The sequence below is a fragment of the Ambystoma mexicanum genome, chromosome 4q, assembly GCF_040938575.1.
Source record: "Ambystoma mexicanum isolate Mex_15411 chromosome 4q, UKY_AmexF1_1, whole genome shotgun sequence".
Taxonomy (NCBI): Eukaryota; Metazoa; Chordata; class Amphibia; order Caudata; family Ambystomatidae; genus Ambystoma; species Ambystoma mexicanum.
In genome coordinates, this window is record NC_090928.1 from 662,095,886 (window position 1) to 662,119,758 (window position 23,873).

At 45.2% G+C, this 23,873-nt stretch overlaps 1 protein-coding gene across 3 annotated transcripts in view; it reads left to right on the plus strand.

Moving 5' to 3' along the window:
- EML6 (EMAP like 6) overlaps window positions 1–23,873 on the plus strand; it is a 3,038,586-nt gene that overhangs the window by 601,706 nt on the left and 2,413,007 nt on the right. For all 3 annotated transcript variants that reach the window (XM_069608236.1, XM_069608238.1, XM_069608237.1), the window contains exon 8: window positions 18,807–18,944. In XM_069608236.1, coding sequence (XP_069464337.1) covers window positions 18,807–18,944 — 138 coding nt within the window. The remainder of the gene's footprint in view (window positions 1–18,806; window positions 18,945–23,873) is intronic.

Sequence of the window (23,873 nt, forward strand, 5' to 3'; positions counted from 1 at the left end):
ATCTCAGGAGAGAACCAACGAGTTTTGAAAGATTCTTGATTGTACAAAGGGGGTCCCGAGGGATGATAGCTGGGCTATATAAACTACTTCTCTTGGCGATCCCGAGGGATCCTCCACCTTCAAGAACCAAATGGGGTCAGGACCTGGACAGAGATATTGAGGACACAGTGTGGGCTCAAATGTGCAGACGGGCCCACCGCTCCACTGCATCACTTTAGTACAGGCACCACGCCTTGAAACTGTTGCACAGTTGGCACTATCCCCCTGTAGGGATAGCCCGGATGAGGGAAGGATACGACCCATGTTGCTGGAAGTGTTGCCGCAAAAAGGTAGACTATATTCACATGTGGTGGTGTTGCCCCAGGGTGCCGACATATTGGAGGGAGGTTCTGTCCTGGTTGAAAGGGGTTGATGGGATATAGAGGTACCGAACACAGCAGAGGAACCTGAAGTGGAACAAGGCCACATGTTTCACATTATTTTGGTAGCAGCAAGATGCTGTTTGGCCCAATGGTGGAAGAACCTGCAAATGCCGGGGGAGAAGGTATAGGTCTCAAAGATCCGTGCAATATACGATATGAAGTATCTAACCCATGTGTAGGCGGAATCCAGGTCGAATATTGAGTGTGGGTGGCTCCCTTTCTTTGAGAAATATGGTCGGTGGTTGGGGGGAGGATGGCCCCCACCCTCAAGGGGAAGTGATATTGATGTGAGTGGGATCAAAGGAGGGGTCTAGGGAATAAGTTAATTTGCCCTGCGCTCGGGCGTACTCAGAAGAAGATCCCAGACTCGTAGAAGAGAGGTTATTAGCTGTCCAACTTTCTGGTGGAGTTTAGTTTGAAAATCCCTAGCAGGGCGGTGAGGGGGTGGGGGAAGGCTGCTTTAGAGTTGGGGTTATCAAGAAAAGCAATATTGATATTCTGTTTTGTTATAACTAAAATGCCAATAAAATCTGATTTTCCCAAAAAAAAGGCGAGAGGGAGTCACCCCAATCCAAACTGCATAAATAGCGTGTTTGCCTCCTTTTGAATTCTTGAGGCCACATCCCCTCCACCCCCCTTATATACTTATGTTTCAAATACTAAGACAGCATGGGGTGTTTTTGGTTACATAACATCACTTCTCTTCTCACACTCCAGAATCTCTACCTCGCTTTGCTTGTTGAATATCTAGTAATTGTAGTTGGATTATGCCACAGGCTTCCAAAGCCCAGTTCATACAAAGTATTCTCCACGCATTCCAGCAACAGGATCTTCATAGAAGAATCGAAGCATGAAATATCCTCTGTTTTCCTTCATCTTTTTGAGGTTTGTGGGGCCGGTTGGGCTGAACAACTACAAGACAAGGCTATAAAGGAAAGAATACTGAATGGACAGTTCGAAGGGATTGTGTCCTCTGACGTGTTCCACATCTATGACATGTAATGTCCACAGCTGTGCACTTCGGAAACTTTTCAGCAGAGGGCGTCTTGCATCGATGGCGTCAAGCCGATGTCCCTCGAGGGCCTCCGTTGAGGATCGACGTCACCGGATTTTATATATAGGACACACGGCGCAAACGTGTTAGCTTTGTAAATCTCGGCACACCTTGTGTCTTCATCGAACTTCATGATGTCTTTCTTCGACCCCTCCGCTTCCATGGTCCGGGTTCAAGACTTGCCGGGTTTGCAAGTCCAAGATGTCGTTGACCAACCTGCATCGTATTTGTTTATGGTTTCTGGGGGAGTCGCACGACACCGACGACTGTTCAAAATTCCAGTCTCTAACCACCAAGGCCTTGCGTGAAAGGAAGGGGAAGCTCCAGGTAGGTAGGGGGCCCTCGAAGTCCCGTAAATCCGGATTGAAGTCTAGGGTTTCCACCAACGACTCGAGGGGCGACTCTCTGCGTAGGGAGGAGGCTGGAGGTTCCTCGGTCTGGAGTGGTTCCCGCCATTCCTCATCCTCGCGGCACTCTTGGAAGCGCCGGCACCTGTCGCCTTCCCTGTCCTCCTCAGAGGATGGTGCTGTGCATAAGATAGCGTGTCCCACGAAGTCCTCCACTCCAGAGGAGTGGGCGGATTTGAAAGAGCAAATGATGGTGATTTTCCAGTCGCAAGGTACGGTTCCTGTCGCGCCTTCTCAAGAAGCCGGCAGAGAATGCTCTCGAACCACGGCTCGCACGCCTTTGGGCTCTGGCTCGCGCTGCGACTCGCACGGGGAGCCCTCGAGGTCCCGTATGGACAAAGGCAGTCGCAAGAGACGTGCGTCCAGGTCTCGGTGCTTGTCCCCAGCAAGACCGGTGCTGCCTTTGGAGGTATCGACTTCAGCGCCAGGCCAGTCGGACTCGGACGATGCTTTGCCATCTGATCAGCCCACGCATGTAGCGGCGTCAACACCAAAGGTCTCGGCGTCGACACCCGCAGCGCAGGTTTCGGCGTCGAAGCCCTCAGCGGTCTCGACGTTGAAGTTCTCGATGCCCTCTGCGCCGCCAGTGATTTTTGGGCATAATGTGTCTGCCAAGTTCCCTGAGGAGGTGGATGGGCCTAGGAAGGCTTTGTCTAAAACAGGGAGGCCGGTATTGGGCCCCAGGCCCTCTTCTGTCTCTTTGGCTGGTTTTTCCAGACCTTTGGCTGATATTTTTGAAGAGGAGGAAAGGTCAGACTTTGAAGACCCTGCTTCTCAGGATGAGGCTCCGGGATTGTTGGGTGACAGTCCCTTGGAAGAGTTGACAGTCCCTCCATGATACAAGTTGCTTGGATACTTCTCCGGAAGTGGAGTTTGGAAGGCCTGAGCCGGGGGCTCATGCAGACTCCTCATACAAGTGGCTCATGTCTAGGGTCTCCGAGTACCTGGGTTGGTCCAATCCTTCTGAGGATTTTATTCAGGATGATCTTGCTCACATCTTGGACCAAGGTCCCCCTTCTGACCCGGTATTACTGTTTCATCTGACATTGCAAAAAAGGGTGTCATCGGCTTGGCAGACCCCGGAATCTCTTCCGGCGGTGAATAAAAATTTCAAAAAAGTACTGCCCGTCTGTTAGCGACCCCAGCTATTTGTCCACTCGCCCCTCTCCTGAGAGTTTGGTGGTTCAGGTGGCTACGGCCACCTCGAGGCAGCAGGCGTACCCTACCATCCCTCTAGATAGGGACGACAAGCGCTTCGACGGATGGGCTCGAAAGGTCTTTTCTTCAGGCAGCATGGCACTGAAAGCTGTCAACTCCACTTGTGCCTTGGCAAGATTTACACACACACTCTGTGGAACTGTGCTTCCTTAGCGGCTGAGCATATTCCCGAGGGGGAGGAAAGGGATGACTTCCTTGCCCTCGTGCGAGACAGCAAGGATGCTATGTACAAATCCCTTCAGTCGCGTTTGGACACAGCAGACTGTGTCAGCCTGTCCATGCCTGCGAGCACTGTAATATGCAGATTTGCGTGCTTGTGGAAGTTGGGGGTTTGCTCCTGATGTGCAAGCCCGTCTTCTGAACATGCCCTTTGATGGTGTTCATTTATTTGGCAGCAAGGCTGACGAGAGCTTTGAGAGATTGCAGACCTCCAAAGCTGCAGCGAAGTCTTTGAGCGCTGCAGTATGTCAACCTCTGCCTTTTCGTCCTAGGGGACAGCAATGGAGGGGAGGTTCCTTTCGTTTCTACTTCTCCTTTGGTAGATTGAGAGGGGCTGTCAGTCAAAGGGGCCAACGTAAGAGTACCCGTGGTGGTCAAGCAACTCAAGGTGCCAAAGCTGCTCAGGCAGTTGCCTCTTTGACTTCAGGCACTGCCGCAGCCGCTCCAACTCAGTCATGAGGCCATGTCCCATGGTTCGCCAGTTGGGGGCACCCTTGGGTAGCATCTTGGAGAATGGAGTACCATTACTTCAGATGTGTGGATTCTGGATACCATAGCCCACGGCTACTGCCTTCCCTTCCTTCAGCGGCCTCACGACAATCCACCAGGGAACCTCTCTTTGAAGCATCCGAATCCGCTCCTTGCGCAGGAAATCCTATCCCTGCTGGAGAAAGGCACCATAGAACTGGTGACTGTAGCGGAGAGGAACCAGGGATGGTATTCCCCTTATTTTTTAATCCCAAAGAAAGACGGGGATTGAGACACATCATGAACTTGCGTTGGTTGAACAGGTTTCTCAGAAAGGACAAGTTTAAGATGGTCACTCTTTCTCAAGTCCTCCAGGCCCTTCTACTTCAGGATTGGTTGGTGTCTCTGGACCTATGGAATGCTTACTTTTTATGTGCAAATTCATCCCATGCACAGGAAGTACCTGAGGTTCGCGGCTGGTGACTCGCACTTTCAGTTTCGGGTCCTGCCATTCAGATGGACCTCTGCCCCGAGGGACTTCACCAAGCAGATGGTGGTGGTGGCAGCGTACCTCAGGAGAGGGGGGGATTCGCATCTACCCCTATCCCTACCTGGACGATTGGCTGATCAGGGCGCGTTCTCCCGAGCAAGCCTTAGATCATCTCAACGTCACCTGCCATTCCCTTCACAAGATGGGCTTCTCCCTGAATTTAAAGAAGTCGCATTTGACACCTTCCCAGCGGCTCCAGTACATCGGAGCAGTGCTCGACACGTCCCTGTATGAAATGAAAAATGTATGAAATATGAAAAATGTATGAAATGTTTACGCAAGCATTCCCAGAGTTGTGGAATCCTATATATATATATATATATATATATATATATATATATATATATATATATATATATATATGTGATTTTTTTTTTTTGCTGAAATTAAGTGTCTGGAAAACAGACATATACTTACCCTTAAGTGACACAAATGCTTGATTATCTATTAAGTATTGAATAACTGAAAAGTATTTTTTCTTGAGCATTGTTTATGGCATATTTGACTAACTAAAATATTGAACTGGTTAGTTTTTGTGTGTGCCCCTAGTTATACCCTGTTATTTCAGGGCATCTCTCTTTGCACATTTTCTATGGCCTGGTAGCACAGACCCACTAGGGAGCACCTGGAATTTGTTAAAGTTATTGGTACATCTGTTAAAATGTCTTTTTATTCTCAGTCGAATCATAAGGAGTGCACCTCTACCCTTAGCTTTGTTAAGTCTATCTTTTTTTGTTGCTACACCAACTTTAGAGGTTGCACCATAATTTACATTGACTCTTAAACAGATATGTCCTTTTCTAAAATCGAATCTCTTACTACTAACAGAGCAGAAACATTAGCATTCTCCCAGGAGGATGCAAAACGTATATTGGATTTAATCAAAACTACGGAGAAAGAAGTCTCAGCACCAGCTAAACCTGAAGAGCTAGTTTTTCAATTAGAGAGACTCATTAGAAGGTAAATTAACCAACTACTACATGCTACCACCTTAGCTCAATATCATAAAGCCCAACGCATCCCAAGGGGGCTACGGATTGATCTAGAGCCTACACTCTGTAAAGAGAATCCGGAGTTCGTGAAAAAGTGGAGGTTGATATTAAACAAATGCTCCCTGGACCTTATTATATTAACGATAGAGGAGCTATCCAAATCCTTAACTACATTGGAAGCAGATATAGAGAATACCAAGAAGGCACTTTCAGCATTCATTACTAAGGAAGAGTTAGTACAACTACTTGAAGAAGTTAATACAAAGTTGGAGGATCACAAGAGTGAGATTGAATCTAAAAAATAAGACAATTTAGACGTGATACTCTTGATTACAAATTAGATATTGTCTACACCTGGAAAGAATATTACCATTTGAAAGATCAATCGAAGAACACCAGACAACCTTATAATAGAGGAAGAAAAACTCCTTCATCCCCCCCCCCAACATCAGACGCATCAAGTACAGAGGCAGAGAATACAGAAGGACCTGCTAAGAATCAACCAGAAAGGAGTGAAGAACCTAAGAGCTCGGAACAAAGACCCAGCACTTCTAGACAGATACCTCCAAGTGATTCTATCAGTTATTCTTTTTTAGACCGGGTCTGTGCAGACGAGGGAAAAAGAAAAAATCCACCAAGGAAAGTAAGTCAACCGATAAAGAAGACTTAGTAGTCAACATTTCAAAGTACAACTTGAGTAAATTTGAGAAAGCAACTTTGCAAAAAGGAATATCCTTTGTACCTCACTACAATAGTTCTCTATTGAAGGAAAAAATTTCATTTTTCAAACTAACAAGGAAGATGAAGTTGAAATTGTTCTTTGATTCAATAGACCTAACGGACGTCAGATCTGAATCAGAATATCTTGAAATGAAACCAAAAAGCGTATTCATGCCGCCCATTCAGAACAACATAATGGATGCCTTTCAGAAATCTGTACTCAACGATATGAAGGAACTGAAATTCCAAAATCGATCTCGAGGGAACTTGACTAATAGAGAAAAACAAGTCTTGAATAAATTATGGAATAACCCAGAAATTATTATAAAACCCGCTGATAAGGGGGGAGCTCTCGTGATCTGGGATACCGAAAAGTACAAATCTGAAATAGAAAGACAGCTATCTGATCAAGATACCTATTTGGAAATCTACAATGATCCTACAATACAAGTCAGAGAACTTATTAAAGCCACATTGGATCAGGCAGAGACAGATGAACTTATTACCCATAAGACTAAAGCTTTCCTTACCAATACACACACCATCATGCCAGTAATGTATTTTCTTCCAAAAATTCATAAGGACTTACATAATCCCCCTGGAAGACCAATCATAGCTGCCTCCAATAGCTTACTTGAACCTCTAGCACAGTATGTGGATAAGATCTTACAAACATTGGTGCCGACGATCACCACCTATATTAAAGACACGAACGACTTTCTGAGGAAACTCAGTGCTTCCACTTTCATTGAAGAAACTGATATCTTGTTTACTATGGATGTGGCAAGTTTATATACTAACATCACACATCAGAGTGGTCTAGAAGCAGTGGAATGGATGCTTTTGAATACCAAACAAAAAGTAAAATCCAACAAAGTTTTTGTTTTGAAACTTGTAAAGATTATTCTGAATAACAATTTCTTTAAATTTGAAGATCGTTACTTCCTACAAACCTCTGGGATGTCAATGGGGGCCGCTATGGCCCCAAGTTACGCAAACATCTATATGGCACACATAGAAGAAACCCAAATCCTAAACAGTACCCTATGGAACGGCAAATTACAATTCTTTGTGAGATACATCGATGACCTCTTTGGTATATGGAGAGGTACAAGCGAAGAATTAAATAATTTCTTTGACTGGATGAATACGTTATCACCAAGGATTAAATTCACACACAAATCAAGTAAGAAACAACTTGAATTCCCTGATGTTCTTGTGTATTACAAAGAGAATCGCCTAGAAACCACAGTATATACAAAAAGTACCGACAGGAACAGTATACTACTGGCATCAAGCTTTCACCCTAAGAACACCATTGAGAGCATTCCATTGAGCCAACTTCTCAGATACTGGCGAATTATTTCAGAAGAGGAAGAATTTGAAAGAAAATCGGATCTTACCAAGAAATTTCTGGCAAGAGGATATGATTCTCAAAAATTACAATCAAAGGCAGACGTCAAGAGAATGACGAGAGAAACAGCATTAAAACCAAGCATTAAGAAATCAGGTACAGAATTAGTGTATGTTACCACCTATTCACAACAGAGTAGTCAAGTGAAAGAAATACTAAAGAGGAATTGGGGACTGTTATCCCTTGACCCGAATCTTGCAAGACTCTTCCCAACGACACCACTCTTTGCTTACAGCAAGAGTAGAAGTATTCGTGACTTCTTAATCAAATCAGACTTCAGTCACAAGAAAGTTACATCAAAGATCTATAAAGGAACATTGCCATGCAACAATTGCAGTTGTTGTCATAATGTGATCCAAGGCAACCAAGTAAATCACCCACATAAAGGATTTACAATACCATTAAAACACACATCCACATGTGATACCATGAATGTAATTTACGGTTTGAAATGTCCATGTGCTTTTTCTATGTTGGACTCACGAGCAGGAAGGCCATAATCAGATGGGGAGAACATAAGTCAAACATCAGACAGTCTTCACCAAAATCCCCAGTTGCTATGCACTTTAAAGAATACAAACATACAGTTGCACAAGTTAAGTTCATAATCCTGGAACATATGTGTCTACCCAGAAGGGGTGGTGATCAAATGAAGTTGCTACAACAGAGAGAAGTATATTGGATAGCCAAGCTCGACACAATGTGCCCCCGGGGGATGAACTTGGATTGGGATTTGTCCTGTTACCTGTAATGCATTAAGTTGTGTCTCATTGCTTAACCATCAAATGATTTGCTTCCTATTTGATAAGGACTAATGGTAAAGGAAATGTACATGTAGATCAAATGTACTGTCAATTGGTAGAAATGGATTGCCTTTGTCTATTGAGCCATCCCCAAAAAACCGATATGGTGCTACTGAAGCAGTAATTAGTTATATTAATGAATGTTTAAAAAGATAAGGTGACTTTCTAGCAAGAAGGGTTAATGCTGTGTAGTTTTAAGTAATAGGCAGGTTCTTTATGAAATTGCAAATCAACAAAAAGCATATATGAATTCCGTGTTGGTTGCATTTGACACACCAAGACTAGATCACAAACAAATGATTTAGTATAATACACATATCCACCAGGCTTCTACTGGAGCAAATTGTTAGAAATATTTACTGAGGGCTGAGTCACGTTACAATCGCACCTAAACACCTAAATACACAGATCAGGTTATGAATGTAAGGTTTAGCTGAATATAATCAGCATTAAAATCAATACAATAAGTATTTGCATATGATTTGTGTACCTAAATGGATGTTCAAGAGATTTATATCTATTTTGAAGATACATCACGTGACTACAACACACTCGCTACGCGTTTACATAGCGTAGTAAACGCCATCTTGGGTGAGTACTCTGATGCTCATCCAAGATGGAGGGTGACAAAATAGGAATGGTAGCGTACCGCGCTATACATGCCAGCGCAGACTAGAGAGAGTGAACAGCAGGAACTACGTTCACTCGCAGTTCCCACCACTCGGTTACAATAGCGAGGTGATTTTCGTACAGCGGTTCCATCCAACAGGCTGTCCGCCCACGGAAGATGTAGGAGAACGCTACCGCGGTCCCCGCGTATCAGCCGGTTGCATTTCATGCTCCGTGCTGCATGCGGTGTGCCCGAGTGAGGTATGCTTAACATATAAATTTGCTCCAAAGTAATTCACACAGCTGTAGCCCAGCGGGCTCATAATTTTGGTCTTTATTACCTAAAATAGGAGCTGCTTTACCACGAAGGCGCCTATTATAACAGTATTCCTGACTACACGAACCACAGTGCAACAGTGAGAGCTGCTTTACCAACTCAAAAGGAGATCATTATCACGTCTTTGAAGGGACTACAGTCCCACAGGTATGCCTACTTACTCCCTTCAAGTCACTAGAGACACGTAGACTGCTAATCTTAAGCACACTAATGGTGATTGGGGTATCTCATTACAGACCGGGCAGCCCAAGGGAATCTGCAGATACCATTTTTTCGGAGCAGATAAACAAACACTTTAAGTGAGTATACTTTAACAGTAGAACGAGTGACTCAAATCTAAGTTACTCGGAGTTTGGAGTGGGACCCAGAGCATATTTTTGCGCCTGTTCCCACACAAACTCCAATGATTGTATTAAGGAATATTATCAAAGGTAGTAATATAGTGATGTCTTCTCACAGGGTCCTTTTGAGAAGAAGGAGTCTACACACAAGACCTTCACAGTGGCAGATTTTGCCCAAAGGCTCGCTCCCAGTAAAGGCTGACGAACAGAGCAGCTTCTCTTTGATTTGTTCATGACTGTTAATGAATATGTAAAACATTGTTTTGCCAAAATTTTTTGTCAAAGTTTGGGATACAATATACCCTATTGAATGATTTAATTTTGGATATTCCTTTACCTGAAGAAGGGCTAGATTGGCCCGAAACGCGTAGTAGATAGGTATAGAACAACACCACCTGTCTGTTGTCCTGGAGAGCCATACATATACACGTATACAAAAAGTGTTGAGATGATGTTCATCAGTGAATATAAACTTTTATGTTCTGAATGTTTTTAAAGAAAAATTTATGAAATGTTTACGCAAGCATTCCCAGAGTTGTGGAATCATATATATATATATATATATATATATATATATATATATATATATATATATATATATATATTTATATATATATATATATATATATGTATATATATATATATATATATGTGATTTTTTTTTTGTTGAAATTAAGTGTCTGGAAAACAGACAGATACTTACCCTTAAGTGACACAAATGCTTGATTATCTATTAAGTATTGAATAACTGAAAAGTATTTTTTCTTGAACATTGTTTATGGCATATTTGACTAACTAAAATATTGAACTGGTTAGTTTTTGTGTGTGCCCCTAGTTATACCCTGTTATTTCAGGGCATCTCTCTTTGCAGTGTTCGCCTCCCCAGGTGAGGGCTCATCACATTCTGCAGATGGTGGACAAGTTTCAACATGCCCAGTGTCTCCCGGGTTTTGAATTCTTAAGGTTGCTCGGCCTCATGGCGTCCTGCATTCTTCTGGTGCCAGAGGCCAGACTGCGGATGAGATCCCTGCAGTGGGCTCTAAAGATGCAGTGGTCGCAGTTCTCTGGCAAGATGTCGGATCCCGTTCATATTCCTCTCTCGGTCGCCCAGGATCTTCTATGGTGGGCCGAGGAAGGAATCCTGATGAAGGGGGAACCATTTTGGCAACTATGGCCGGAGGTGAAGATCGTGACGGATGCTTCCCTCACAGGATGGGGTGCTCATGCCAACGAGTTGACAGCCAGCGGCCGTTGGTCTCCGTCGGAGTCCAGACTCCACATCAATCTGTTAGAGCGGAGAGCCATCAGACTGGCCCTGAAGGCTTTTCTGCCGTCTGTGCGGGGGAAGACTGTCCTGATTATGACAGACAACACAGTGGCCATGCATTACCTCAACAAAAGGGGGGGGCAGAGTCACTCCCGTTGTGCAGAGAGGCGATGCAGCTCTGGTTCTGGGCCATCTAACAGGAAATTTCGATCTCAGCAGTTCATCTGGCTGGAGACAAATGCAGCGGCGGACGCTCTGAGCAGGCAGAGCGTGGTCTCTCACGAGTGGGAGTTGGCTCAGGAAGTCCTTTTGGAGATCTTTGCCATTTGGGGAACCCTTCAAGTGGATCTCTTCGCCACCAGTGTCAACCGGAAGTGCGAGAGATTTTGCTCGCAGGAATTTCCCCCAAGAGGAGCCTTAGGGGACACGTTCGTATGGAGTGGTCATTCCCACCGCTGTACGCGTTTCCTCCAGTCCCCGTCATTCCTTAGGTGTTGCGGAGGTTTGGTTCCTGCATGATCCTCATTGCTCCGGATTGGGCCAGGGGAGCGTGGTACAGAGCTTCTCGACATGTCCATCTGCCCTCCAGGCCGTTTTCCCTACCGAGACGATCTGCTCTCACAGGAGGGAGGTCAGGTTCTCCATCCAGAGGTCGGGTCTCTCATCCTTGTCGCATGGTATCTGATAGGTTGAGATACAAGGATTGGGACTTCCAGGATGACGTGATGGAGTTGTTGCTTTCGGCCACGCAGCCCGCGACAAAATCCCTCTACCATTTGCCATTGGCGGAAGTTCTGCGACTGGTGCAGGGGACAGAATGTGGATCCTTTCCAATGTTCCATTCCTCTGGTGTTGTCTTTTCTGCTTTCTTTAGCCCACAAGGGCCTACATGTGGGTACCATTAAGGGTTACCTGGTGGTGCTGTCCATATTTAAGCGCTCGTCTGAGGAGTGTTCTTACTTTAAGATTCCTTTAGTTTCACAGTTTCTGAAAGGACTGACTAATGTGTTTCCACCGTCCCCTTTCCAGGTGCTGGGTTGGGATTTGAATTTGGTTTTAAAGTTTCTGATGGGAGCTCCGTTTGAGCCCCTGCACTCTTGTCCTTTGAGAGTGTTGTCTTTCAAGACTGTGCGTGCGGAAGTGACCGCAACTAAAAACAGAGTGAGTGAATTGCAGGCACTTTCTGCCAAGCGACCCTTTACTGTTTTCCATAAAGACAGGGTTGTCCTGAGGGTGTGACCTTCTTTTCTTCCGTAGGTTGTCTATTTCATTTGAGCCTGAAGATAATTCTTCCAGCATTTTATCCTCCTCCGCATCCTGGTAAGGAAGAGGAGAGGCTCCATAGGTTGGATCCTAGGAGAGCTTTGAGCTTTTATCTTTCACGGATGTCCCAGGTTAGAGTGGATGATCAGCTCTTTGTAGGTTATGCTGGACACTGCTTGGGTCAGGCTGTTTCCAAACAGACCTTGTCCAGATCGATTATCCTCACTATCACTGAGTGCTATTGCTTGGCGGGGAAGGACCCTGCGGTTGGTTTACGGGCTCACTTCTCTAGGGGTGTGGCTGTCTCCACTGCTCTCGAACTGGGGGTTCCTATTCAGAATATTTGTGAAGCAGCCACATGGGCTTCTGTCCATACTTTTGTTAAACACTATTCCCTGGATTCTATCCATGGGCAGGATTTGGCCTTTTGGAAGGCGGTCCTATATTCCGCCATTTAATTAGGTAATCTAAATTTTACATTTTAAATTCTTTTCCCTCCTCCATGGTCTGGTACTGCTTTGGGAATATGTCATAGATGTGGAATACGTCGGAGGACACAATCCCTTCAAAGAACAAGTTACTTATCAAACTGGTAACGTTCGTTCGATGGGATGTTTCTCTGACGTATTCCACATCGGCCTCCCAGCCTGCCCTTCTGGAGAATTTCCTGTCTGCAGCTTCCGTTTCCGCAAGGCTGTAGGCAAATATACTGGCAGGAGACTGGTGCCACACGTTCTGGAGGAAAAAAACTAAACTGTGCGTCCTGTATACAACATCCGGTGACGTCGACCCTCGACGGAGGCCCTCGAGGGACATCGGCTCGACGCCATTGACGCAAGACGCCTTCTGCTGAAAAGTTTCCAAAGTGCCCAGCTGTGGACATTACATGTCATAGATGTGGAATATGTCGGAGGAACTTCCCATCAAAAGAAATTTACCAGTTTGGTAAGTAACTTGTTCTTTGTGCTGAAGCTGGCCGCTGAAAGCATAAAATGTGATGTTATGTATGACAATTTTGCTCTGCAGCCCTCCTGCTCCGTGTAGCATGCATATGAATCTGTGTGTGGTATTACAATTTTCAACTGGGGCCTCACCTGCTTGCAGGTTTGTGGTATGAATGGAACTTAAGCTCTCTTTACTGTGAAACTTGCAGGCAAGGACTGAATAGAGAAGCCGCGTCACATGCACCCAAGGTAAATAATAGAGTATGTATTGTAAGGGATCAAGAGTAAGACTCAGACACAGATGTTAGGTGTTTAGTATAGACTTTTATATGTAACGAAATAATAAGAGGGGTTGGGAGAAATCCTATCTATCCTGAATTCTAAGAGCGTTTTCGTTGCCTCAACAAAACTAGGGAACGTCTGTGTAAGAACGTTAAACAAAAGAGCGTCCTCTCTCATGTGTCCAAAACCCTAAACTGACCCTTACACGCTAAACACAATATAATGTGCAACTTGGGGATTTCTGTAAGCTATATATTTGTAGCTTTCTTTCAAAGTTCCAAACATTTTTAAGGTGCAGAAAAGAAAAGAAATAAATGTCCACTAGGAAAGGCGTCTTCCCTACCCCTAGATTTCTTCTAGTGGTTCAAAATATCACTTTATCACAGATCCAGTTTGTTCAAGAGGGAAGAATCCTCTCTATAGTCTCCTTTCAACACACAGTTCTGTTGCACATTCAGTTTCTCACACTCTGGATCTCAATCATCCTGCAAGGGGAATAGTTCTTCCCTTTTCCATCACTATTCCACAATTTAAAGAAGGGGGTTTGACCCCTGAGCTTTCACAATATTTTTCCTACCCGTGGTGTACTCTCCTGCCAGGGTACTCTCAGCTTTACTTCTCTCGATCACTGGGTTTCAATTATCTTTCAAAGGGGCATGGCTCTTCCCTTTTGATTTCGATGGTCAGTGTTTCACAATTTCAGGGCAGTGGTTTTATCCCTGAGCTTTCTCACTTCTGGTATCGCACCTGGGTGCGGGTCACAGACTCGCACACTGCCTGGTTTGCTTTCCAGACAGGACATTTTCTGTCCTCTTGGGTGTGAATCCCAGAGTCACTGTTTGCCTGGTTCACTATCCTGCCATGGCTTTTCCGTTCTCCATTCACTCTCTTGCATCCAGGAAATAATGCTTTTCAATTATTGGGTAAATTAACCCTTTCTTAACAATGTTAATATTTGTATCAATTATTTTAGTTCCTTTAATTGGGCTTTCTCGCACAGTCAATGGTATGCATTATGTGCCCTGAAGCGCCCCACTATTCCATTCGCTTTCCATGGGTTTACCTGTCTTCACTGCCAGCTTCGGTGTTCCTCGCGGCTTTCCATCTTCTCTGCTCTCGGCCCACTGACTGGGAGTGTCTCATTAGCTGCTTGGTTCCCACTTTGCCTTCCTCTACTTTTGGCGGCTCCAGCTGCCTGTGGCAATAGTGCAGCCAGCGGCTCTGAGCTTGGTCTCTCTGCACACTGTTCTCGTCAGCCTCCGAGCTGCATCCTTCAGTCTGCTCGCCTCCGGTGTCCCAACCAGCATCAGAACAAGTCTGATGCAGCTGCATTCTCTCCCTCTCTGCCTTGTTCTGTTCAGATGTCAGTTTTACACTTGCTAGCATTGGTTAGCATTTTCCATAGACTAGAAAGCAGCCTTGGCTTACCGTTTCTGGTCATCCTCATTACTCCATCAATCCTCGTCTCAGTACTATAAATCGGAAAAGAGGGGGTAAGTAAGGTTGTTGGCTTTGAAAACCTGGGAATTCTCTATCACATTGTAATGAGCCATACAGGAATGTTGCAAAGGCCCATGGGTATCATTAAGAATTGCATCTGATTAGTTTGTCCCCCCCCCTTAGGTGGTCCTCGCACAGATAGCCACCCCCTAGGCCATAGTCGGGTAGCTTTTGCCTTTCCCTGGCCACATAAAAGAAGCTTCTCTCCAGGGAATCAGTGCAGATGTTGCTAGATTCGTCACAGTATGCTGCTGAAATATTTCTTCATTGGAAATTGGCATATGGGCTTCACACTATTGGATCTGCCTTACATCAGTTATGACTAACATGTTAGCATGAATGTTGATGCTCTCTTTGCTACAGCCCCACCATCTCATCTTATTAAGCCGTACATGACGTTCTGCACATGGTCCCATATATCATGTATGTTTCTATTCTATTTTGAAGAGGTAAAGGCCTATTTTCTGGCGCTGTAGTAAACAGATTGTTACAGGTTACACCGTTCTGCTGTACATCATTTACAGCCCTGGTAAGCCCTGGTAATTGGGATTTAAAGGAGTGTTGTACAGTTGAAGATGCCAAAGTGGATGTTACAGCAATGAGAAGCATTGTATGGGCCTTCGTAGCAAGCTCTATAAGATGCAGGTGTTGTGCCTCAGTTGCTGATTTAAAATGTGCGACAAGGCCGGTGACCTGACCTTGTTAAGGGGAGGGGAGGAACCCAGAACAAGCCGTAGTCATGAGGACCGGGTCAGCCACAAGGGCGCCAACTCCTGACCCTCTCCCTTGTGCCAGCATGTGTGTGTGTGTGTGTGTGTGTGTGGAAACCATTATCTCCAACCTTACCTCTGGGAGCATATACTCGCCAGTGTTTGTTTATTCACAGACCAATCAAGTGCAATGCTGAAAAACCTCAACTAGGGCCATTGAGTGAACCAACATCAGGGGAAAACCGGTCTGAGTAGTATAGAGGAAATGATAATGGTTACCACAGCCTTGCAGACAGCAGAGCGCAGCCCCGCACCTAACCAGAGGGAGGGAGACAGCTGCTGCACACAAGAGAAGTACAGAAACCTGCATTGAGAGCGCATCAGCGTCTGACAGCCAGCTCACATCATCAGATAAAGGATCGCTAGACCACCAGGGACAGAGAAGGGGGAAAAAAGAGACCCCTTACCCCAAACATACTAAAATGGTCCCTGGGAATGGACCTGAACCACAAACCGGGACATAGGCCTTTCTACGCCACCATTGTCATTATATGGTGAGCCTGTGCTGAGAAAGTGGACATGGTTTAGCCCCTTTTTGAAGATGTTCTCGTGCACATACACATGCTTGGAGGGGAAGACAGGTTAGGATTGGGCAGAGAAAGCGGTCCAATCAGTACAGCGGGAGGAAGATTTAAGCAGGAGACGGGAAACGGGAAGTGTGGTTATTTTTACATTTGAGGTCAGCAGTGAGGTTGAGGTGGACCTAAAGAACAGCAGGATGAAGGAAGGGGCAACGTTTACTGGCGAAAGGTGAGGTATTGGCTTGGAGACTGCAAGGGAGCTACAGTGTGAAAGTGCATGTTTGTGTGACAAATGCGTTAGGAGGGTTAGTGTAAGGATTGTTTATGAAGCAAATGATAGTAAGTGAAAGGAGGCAGTTTGGGTAGTAATTTGGAGTGATAGCATGGAGTGGGGGAGTTACAGTAGTTTTGAAAGGGAAGTTGTAGTGTGGAGAGGGGAGTTGTAGTAATGTGGAGAAGGGAGTTGTATGGACAGGGGTGTTGTAGTAGTGCAGACAGGGGCGTTGTAGTAGTGCAGACAGGGGCGTTGTAGTAGTGCAGACAGGGGCGTTGTAGTAATGCGGAGAGGGGAGTTATAGTGCAGGAGGAGAGTTGTCGTAGTGCTGCGGACAGGGGAGTTGTCGTAGTGCTGCGGACAGGGGAGTTGTCGTAGTGCTGCGGACAGGGGAGTTGTTGTAGTGCTGCGGACAGGGGAGTTGTAGTGCTGCGGACAGGGGAGTTGTAGTAGTGCGGACAGGGGAGTTGTAGTAGTGCGGACAGGGGAGTTGTAGTGCGGACAGGGGAGTTGTAGTGCAGAGAGGGGGGTTGTAGCTCGGAGAGAGTAGTGGGGGGGCAAGTAGTAGTGTGGATGAGTAGTAGTGAAGGTGTGTGGGAGGAGATGCAACATCAAAGGGTGGAGGCAGAGGGTAGGAGGGAAAACGGAGGGGCCGAGGATTGGAGGAAGAAGCAAGAGGAGGGGTAGGTAGAAGTGGTAAGCGTGGGCATGTGTGAACATGCTGAACCCCACAGATCAATTGTAAGTCACTATCCCAATACCTATTAAAACACTAACAATTAGATAGAGTAGGGAAAGCTGGGAGTTATACAGCCTGCATTTAGGAAGCCATTCTGAAGTCCAAGGAAGATCTTGGACAGTAGGGGAGTTACCATTTCGATAGCACTATCGAGGGATTACAGGCACCTGGGTAAGGGAGGAGACATCCTTGAACTGTTTCTGAGACTTAGTGTACTCTTTGAGCCATCTGTGACAAATGTTACAATTTGCACCCAGGAAAGACAGATTGACAAATGAAACTGTCTTTCCTGGGCACACGGCCACCATTAAAATAGAAAAGGGACTAGGTTATACAGTCTGTACATTGCTAATACATGATTGTTAGGAATGCCTCAACATTCAACACAACCCAGCAACACACAGGACAGCCACCCAAAGAGGAGGGAAGGCCACTATGAAAGATGCTAGCTCCAACCAAACAATGTGGGTTATTGAAGTAGGTTGTGGTGAGCAGTGAGGCAGTTATGGATAAAAACAGAAGATGCGTTTAGGAGGTGCCATGGATGAGAGGGGCAGAAGGCAGAGGAGGTGGTAACATCAGAGTTGGAGAAAGTGAGGTCAGAGAAGGCGGTGATGGTGACATTAGAGGAGGAGGGGATAGTAACATCGTAGGGGGGGGATAATAAGAAGAGCAGGTGCTGACATCAGAGGAGGAGGAAATACCAGCATCCGAGGAGCAGAAGGGCACCTCCTTAGTAAATTGTCATAGGACGGTCCGAGGAGGCCAGCTTGGTCCAAGTCAGATTGATGAGCTGGGAGGAGGAATGAGATCCCACCAGGGAGAACTGAAGAGCAGTAAGGGCGGTGGTGAACCCTCTCTCCACATCCCTGAAAATGTAGGGTCAGAGGAGTCTAGAGTATGGGCAATGAAGGATTGCACGAAGAAGAAATTGACCACCAGCTAGTGCGAGAGTCTGAGCTTCTAACAGAATAAGTAAAGCGGTCAGAGGCTAGGGTACAAAAATGGGACACACACAACACCACTGGTGGGGGTGAGAAATTATCACACCCAATGTGAGAGTTTTTGTTCTTGGTTATTTTATTTCTTTTGAGAGATCTGTGTATAAATAAAACAGTAAACTATCCTTTTCAGTCTTTCTTCTGTGCATCCTGTGTTGGGCTCCAGTACCAGGTGGAAGGAATGGCTGCTCCCTATGGAACACCATGGGCAAGAATTGATTTATATGAATTGTTGTGTTGTGGTGCACTCCGTACAAACGTAACTAGTTATTTTACTTACAGACGGCATGAACAACTCTTTAACTCAATTTGACATCATTAGTTCTACTTGGTCAAGTAACCATGTAAAATTAGTATTAAGTTAATTTTGCACGGTTCACGAGGAGAATCAGCACAAACTCTTCAACCTCATTTTCCATGCTATAGAAAAAGTCATCAGTTGGCCTATTCGGTTTAGAAAGTGAACATCCTCCCAGTTTCCAGAGGCTTTCCACATTCTTACAATTTCACCTGGCCTTAGTTTAAAGAGTTTTACTTGTGCATCGATGCAATATTGCTATTATGAACTCACTATTTTTTAAAGTAATAGTAGAACATCTCGGAAGGTGATGGAGCAGAAACATACTTTTTCCATTTTCAATTCAGCCTTCTGTTGTCTTTTATTTATATATTGTAATCTTTTGTCATGCAGATTATGGAGTCTAGCTGACCATGCCTTGATTGCTCGCTGCAACATGGAAGAGGCGGTGCGCAGTGTGTCTTTTACCCCTGATGGGTCCCAAGTCGCTCTGGGAATGAAGGATGGATCATTCACTGTTCTCAGGGTCAGGTAAGTGTAAGCGGTGTCTATTAATAAGATTCTGGATATTCAATTTACTTTATTAAATGGTTTCTTTTTAGCTGTCCTTGCCTTAGATTTTAAGTATTTTTGGACTTGTTTTGTTTCAAGGAAATGAGCATAGGTAATCTCTAGGTTTGGCATGACTGAAGCTTGCAGTGGTCTAAGTCAAGATAGGTTTGGTGTTGCTCACATCCTTATCAGAGCTAATCAATATACTGTCATATTTGTATTCAGAGTAGAATGGAAATATAGATGGTTAATGGGCATGTGAATGGTGCGCTAGTTTGAACCTTGTCTACAGGCACTGTTCTTCACTCGTGCACATATGCGATATATAGATAGGTTGGAATGGCTGCTGGCAACATTTCCTTGATATGCGGATAAGGGATATCAAATATATTGTACAATGATAGCGTGACAATGACAGTCTATTTAAGAACAAAAGACGCACAACAAAATACTGCACATATGCAGTCTTTTTATAGATTGGTCTACTGTTTTCCCTTTCTAAATAGATGGAACCATTAAGAGATACAGTTAATGAGTGTTATTGTTGGGTTTAAAAAAAAGAATATTTAACAAACTGCAGAGAAAGGCAAAGGTACATACATGTTGCAGTACATACATGACAGTGTGGTTTACAACTCCACTCTTCTTCTTCACAAATTGCAGTAAGTGTTATACCTACAAACATTACAGCCTTTTTTACATGCACGCACCATCAAAAGTTTCCCAATGAGTCTTTCGCCCATGGGGTTCCTCCTCCCGACACATGATTTTACAGAGGTGAGACGTGCCATAGCGTGGAGGGCTTTTCATATTCAATAGAAGGACTCCAAACAGACACATGCCTAGAATATCTCCCTTCACATATGGTGGCGATATCTTCGTCTACCAAAGTGTCCCAAGGTTTGACCCACCACAGTTGGATTACTTGGCCTTGAGGGCTTTTCCAGGCACGGGCCATAGTTAATTTAGCTGCAACCAAGAGGTGACCTATTAGTGAAGCCACTGTTCCCGAGCCCGGGAGCACTCCATCACCCGTGTCTTCCAACAACACTACGCAAGGGTCCATTGGCAGTTGAAGGCCAGTAATGTTTTTTGTGTGTCCCAAGACCTTTTTTTCAACATAACAATTATTGTCCTTGCTGCACATTGTGTAATCTCTCAAACAACCCCCCCTCCCTCCCAACACCCCAAGACCACTCTCCGTTATATTCAGTTCCGCCATCGCCGGTAGGTCTTTATGGACTGCCTGCGTCTTCATTAGAGGAGACTTCCTCTCTTGGATGGAATAATGTCACTGTGAGCGCCACCCATTGTTGCAAATCTTCGCTAGTGTCCTCTTTCTGCTCACGCTGCACGTTCTCCCAGGCCCCTGTTTCTGCGGCCGAACATTTCCGGAGTTCCTCCCACCACAATGTTACGCTGGGGGTTTTTGGGCTTTTCCACCCCATTGCGATGTGCCTTTTAGCCAGGATGTACTTCAGGTCCTTAAGCTTGTTCAGAGGTTTGTTCTTCTTGTCTTTCTTGTATCTGCCCAGTATGCACGCTTTTAGCGAATGTACGTCCAAGGTTATGTCTGCTTCGGCCACCTTTGTCCCAATTTGTGTCCAAAAGGTTTGTAGTTTCCGACATCCCCAAAACATGTGGGTCATCCCCGGATGGGGTTCATTGCATTTGGGGCATTCAGTGACTCTCGCTCCCTTCAATTTAGAGATGACTTCAGGAGTGAGGTAAGCTCTGTTGATAATATAAAACTGTATATTCTGCAATCGGGCGTTTCTGGACACCTTCGTTCTCCAAGACCTTGTTCCGAAAGAGGCTAGTTTTCTTGCAAGTCCAAAGCAAATGCACGAAGGTACCCACATCTGTACATCCCCGCCAGCAGGTGGCTGAATAGGTTGCATTCATACGGTGCAACCGTTGAGGCGTGAGGTACCAACGGTAGCAGATCTTGCAGGCACACTCTTTATCAGAAACACATTTGGAGGACTTATACAACGCATCACTGGTTCCCCTACATCCAGCAATCTGTACACTTTTTATATTCTAGCTGTGGGAATTCCGCCCTGCAAGGAGATTTCCAGTGGATTCAGGGGACGATTCACTCCCTTCTTGTTAGCAGGATGTGTTGCCCAGTGGCGCAGATGCGCGCAGCAGAATCATTCAGAGTCAGCAAGGGGAAAAAGTTCCCTGAATTCAACGAATGTCAGCGGTTTCCCATCTCCCATCTTTATAGAGATGCTGTAGTGGTCCCCCATTGACTCTTTCTCTGAACCCCCACCCCTTTTGCATCCCGTTTGAAAAGCCGGGTTGTTCCAAACTGAGGCCCTATATGTGCCCTAACGGCAGAATGCCCTTTTCAAATCCTGCAGGCTATTTCTAGTAGAGGTTAACAGCGTAAAGCCCCTGCCCGCTTCCATGCCATGTGAATCCATGTAGCTGTTCTATCTCCTTCCACCTGGGCATCAAATCCTCCCTGCCCCAGGTGAAAGCAATGGGAAACGTGCACAGCCACATTGTACCGGAATACGTCAGGGACCCCCAACACTCCCAGTCTTATGGGCGTAATCAATACTCTCTTAGAGATCCTTGTGCACTTAGTACCCCAAATACATTTCAAGATCTGATCTTATAGTTTTTGAAGTTACGCATCCGGGATCCTGGCTGCAGCACCGTACAGTGATGGCGCATCCTTGGGACCAGGTTTGTTTTGATCCCCGAGATCCTCCCGAACCAAGAAATCTCCTGCTTCCCCCATCTAGTTAAATTCAGTTCCCTGAACAAGGGTGGAAAATTCTTCTGAACCTCTGAACCCTTGCAGGAAATTTGGACACCGAGGTCTGGTATGGCCTCCCTAGTCCACCATATCAGGGAGATAAGTTCCAATTGGTCTCTAGCCTCTGGACACACCATAACATCCAACCCACATGATTTGTCATTGTTTATTTTAAAGCTGGAGACCTTCCTGAACTCGTCTAGCTCACCCAACATAGGTTTCAAGGAGATGCAGGGATCCAGCAAGGTGAGGAGAACGTTGTCTGCACTTTATGCTCATGCCCCCACCTTCACCCCCATTTTTGTCATATTTTGTCAGACTGGCAAATGGCTCCATGGAGAGTGCGTAAAGCTAGTGGGGACAAGGGGCCACCCTTCCCTGGCTGCTCTCTTTATGGTCCTAGAGGGTGACTATCGGCCATCAAACATAATGGAGGTAAATTTCTCTTGGTATTTGGCTAGTATGAATTTGGTATTATTGGTACCAAAGCCACATGCTCCTAGGGTGAGTCGAACATAATTCCAGTCCACTCTGTCGGATGCCTTTTGGGCATCAAGTGCTACCATCCCAAGGTCCCCCTAGACCAACTAGCACACTAAAACTCTTCAAAACCACCCCAAAGAAAATTGCAGCAAGATGGTTCACAGAAGAACTGAGGGAGCTCACAATGGAGAAAACACTACAATCAATTGGACAAAAACAAATGCCAACAACACCGAATATACAAAGAAGCAGCCCTGAAAGCCAAAAAAGCACACTACACTGCAAGAATCCAATCGGCAACAAACCCACAAAAAGAACTGTTCAACATCATGAAGGAAATTAAAGACTCCACTTCTTGCACAACTACGTCGCACCATAGCAATCCTTATGTGACATTACAGCCTATCTAAGAGCAAAAATGGAAACTATACAAAAGACCAACACCCGCTCGGAACACCTAGAAATCAGCACTCCATACAACAGCATTCAAACCCATAAGTGAGAAAGGTTTTGACAACCTTATAAAAGACACTAACAACGCTGGATCGGCCAGTGACCCATGCCCACCAGGTAACTACCAAAAATTCCTCAACCACCAAATACCAGCCTCGTACTTCAAACTACTAATGAATCTATCTCTAAACATGGGAATAGTACCTAAATTGTTGAAATCAGCATATATCAAAACCCTCCTGAAAGACGAAACTGGGAATACAGCAGACCCTTCTAATTAAGACCTATATCAAATCTACCTTAACCAGCTAAAATCCCAGAGAACCACTTCTACAAAGAACTACTCAGTCATGTAGAAAGCAATGGAATACTTGACCATTCCCAAGTCGGCTTCAGACCCTTGAGAGGAACAGAATCAGCACTCCTCTATATGGGACAAACTAAAAATAAGCACGTACAACAGCACCCAATCGGCTCTTGTACTACTGGACAGATCAGCAGCCTTTGACACAATTTGACACACAACACTAGAGAAGAGACGGGAGGAATGCGGCATAAAATACTCTGCACTACAATGGCTAACAGCTTTCCTCACCAACCGAACCAAAAGAACACACCTACCTCCATTTACATCAAACACTAAAAACATCACCTGCAGCGCGTACCATAAGGATCAAGCCTCTCCTTGCTTCTTTTAAATATCTACATGTTCACCCTAATGAAACTCATTCAGGCCCATGGATTGACAGCCTACAACTGCGCAGCCGACTCCCAACTCATCTTCAAGATAACTTCCGTCCGAGACCCTCAACAAATGCCTGACCGACATAAACACCTGGATGACAAACAACAATCACAAGCTAAACCTGACAAAAACAGAAATAATGATCTGCCCACCAGGAGACAATGCAACACAGGCAATCCCGAGCTGGCCACCGAGCATGGGAACCCAACTGGAGACATCAACAGTGAAAACAAATCTAGGCATCCTCATGGATAACAGCCTCTCTCTATAACCACAAGTCAACTCAATAGCAAAAAATATGCTTCTACCTCCCGCGATTGATAAGAGGGATCCTCCCTTACCTCACTTTCCCGCACAGTACCCTCATAATCATCGCATTGGTATTATAATGTCTAGACTACGCAAATAGTCTCTACCTTGGAATGCCAGAAAGCCTCACAAAACTACAACACAT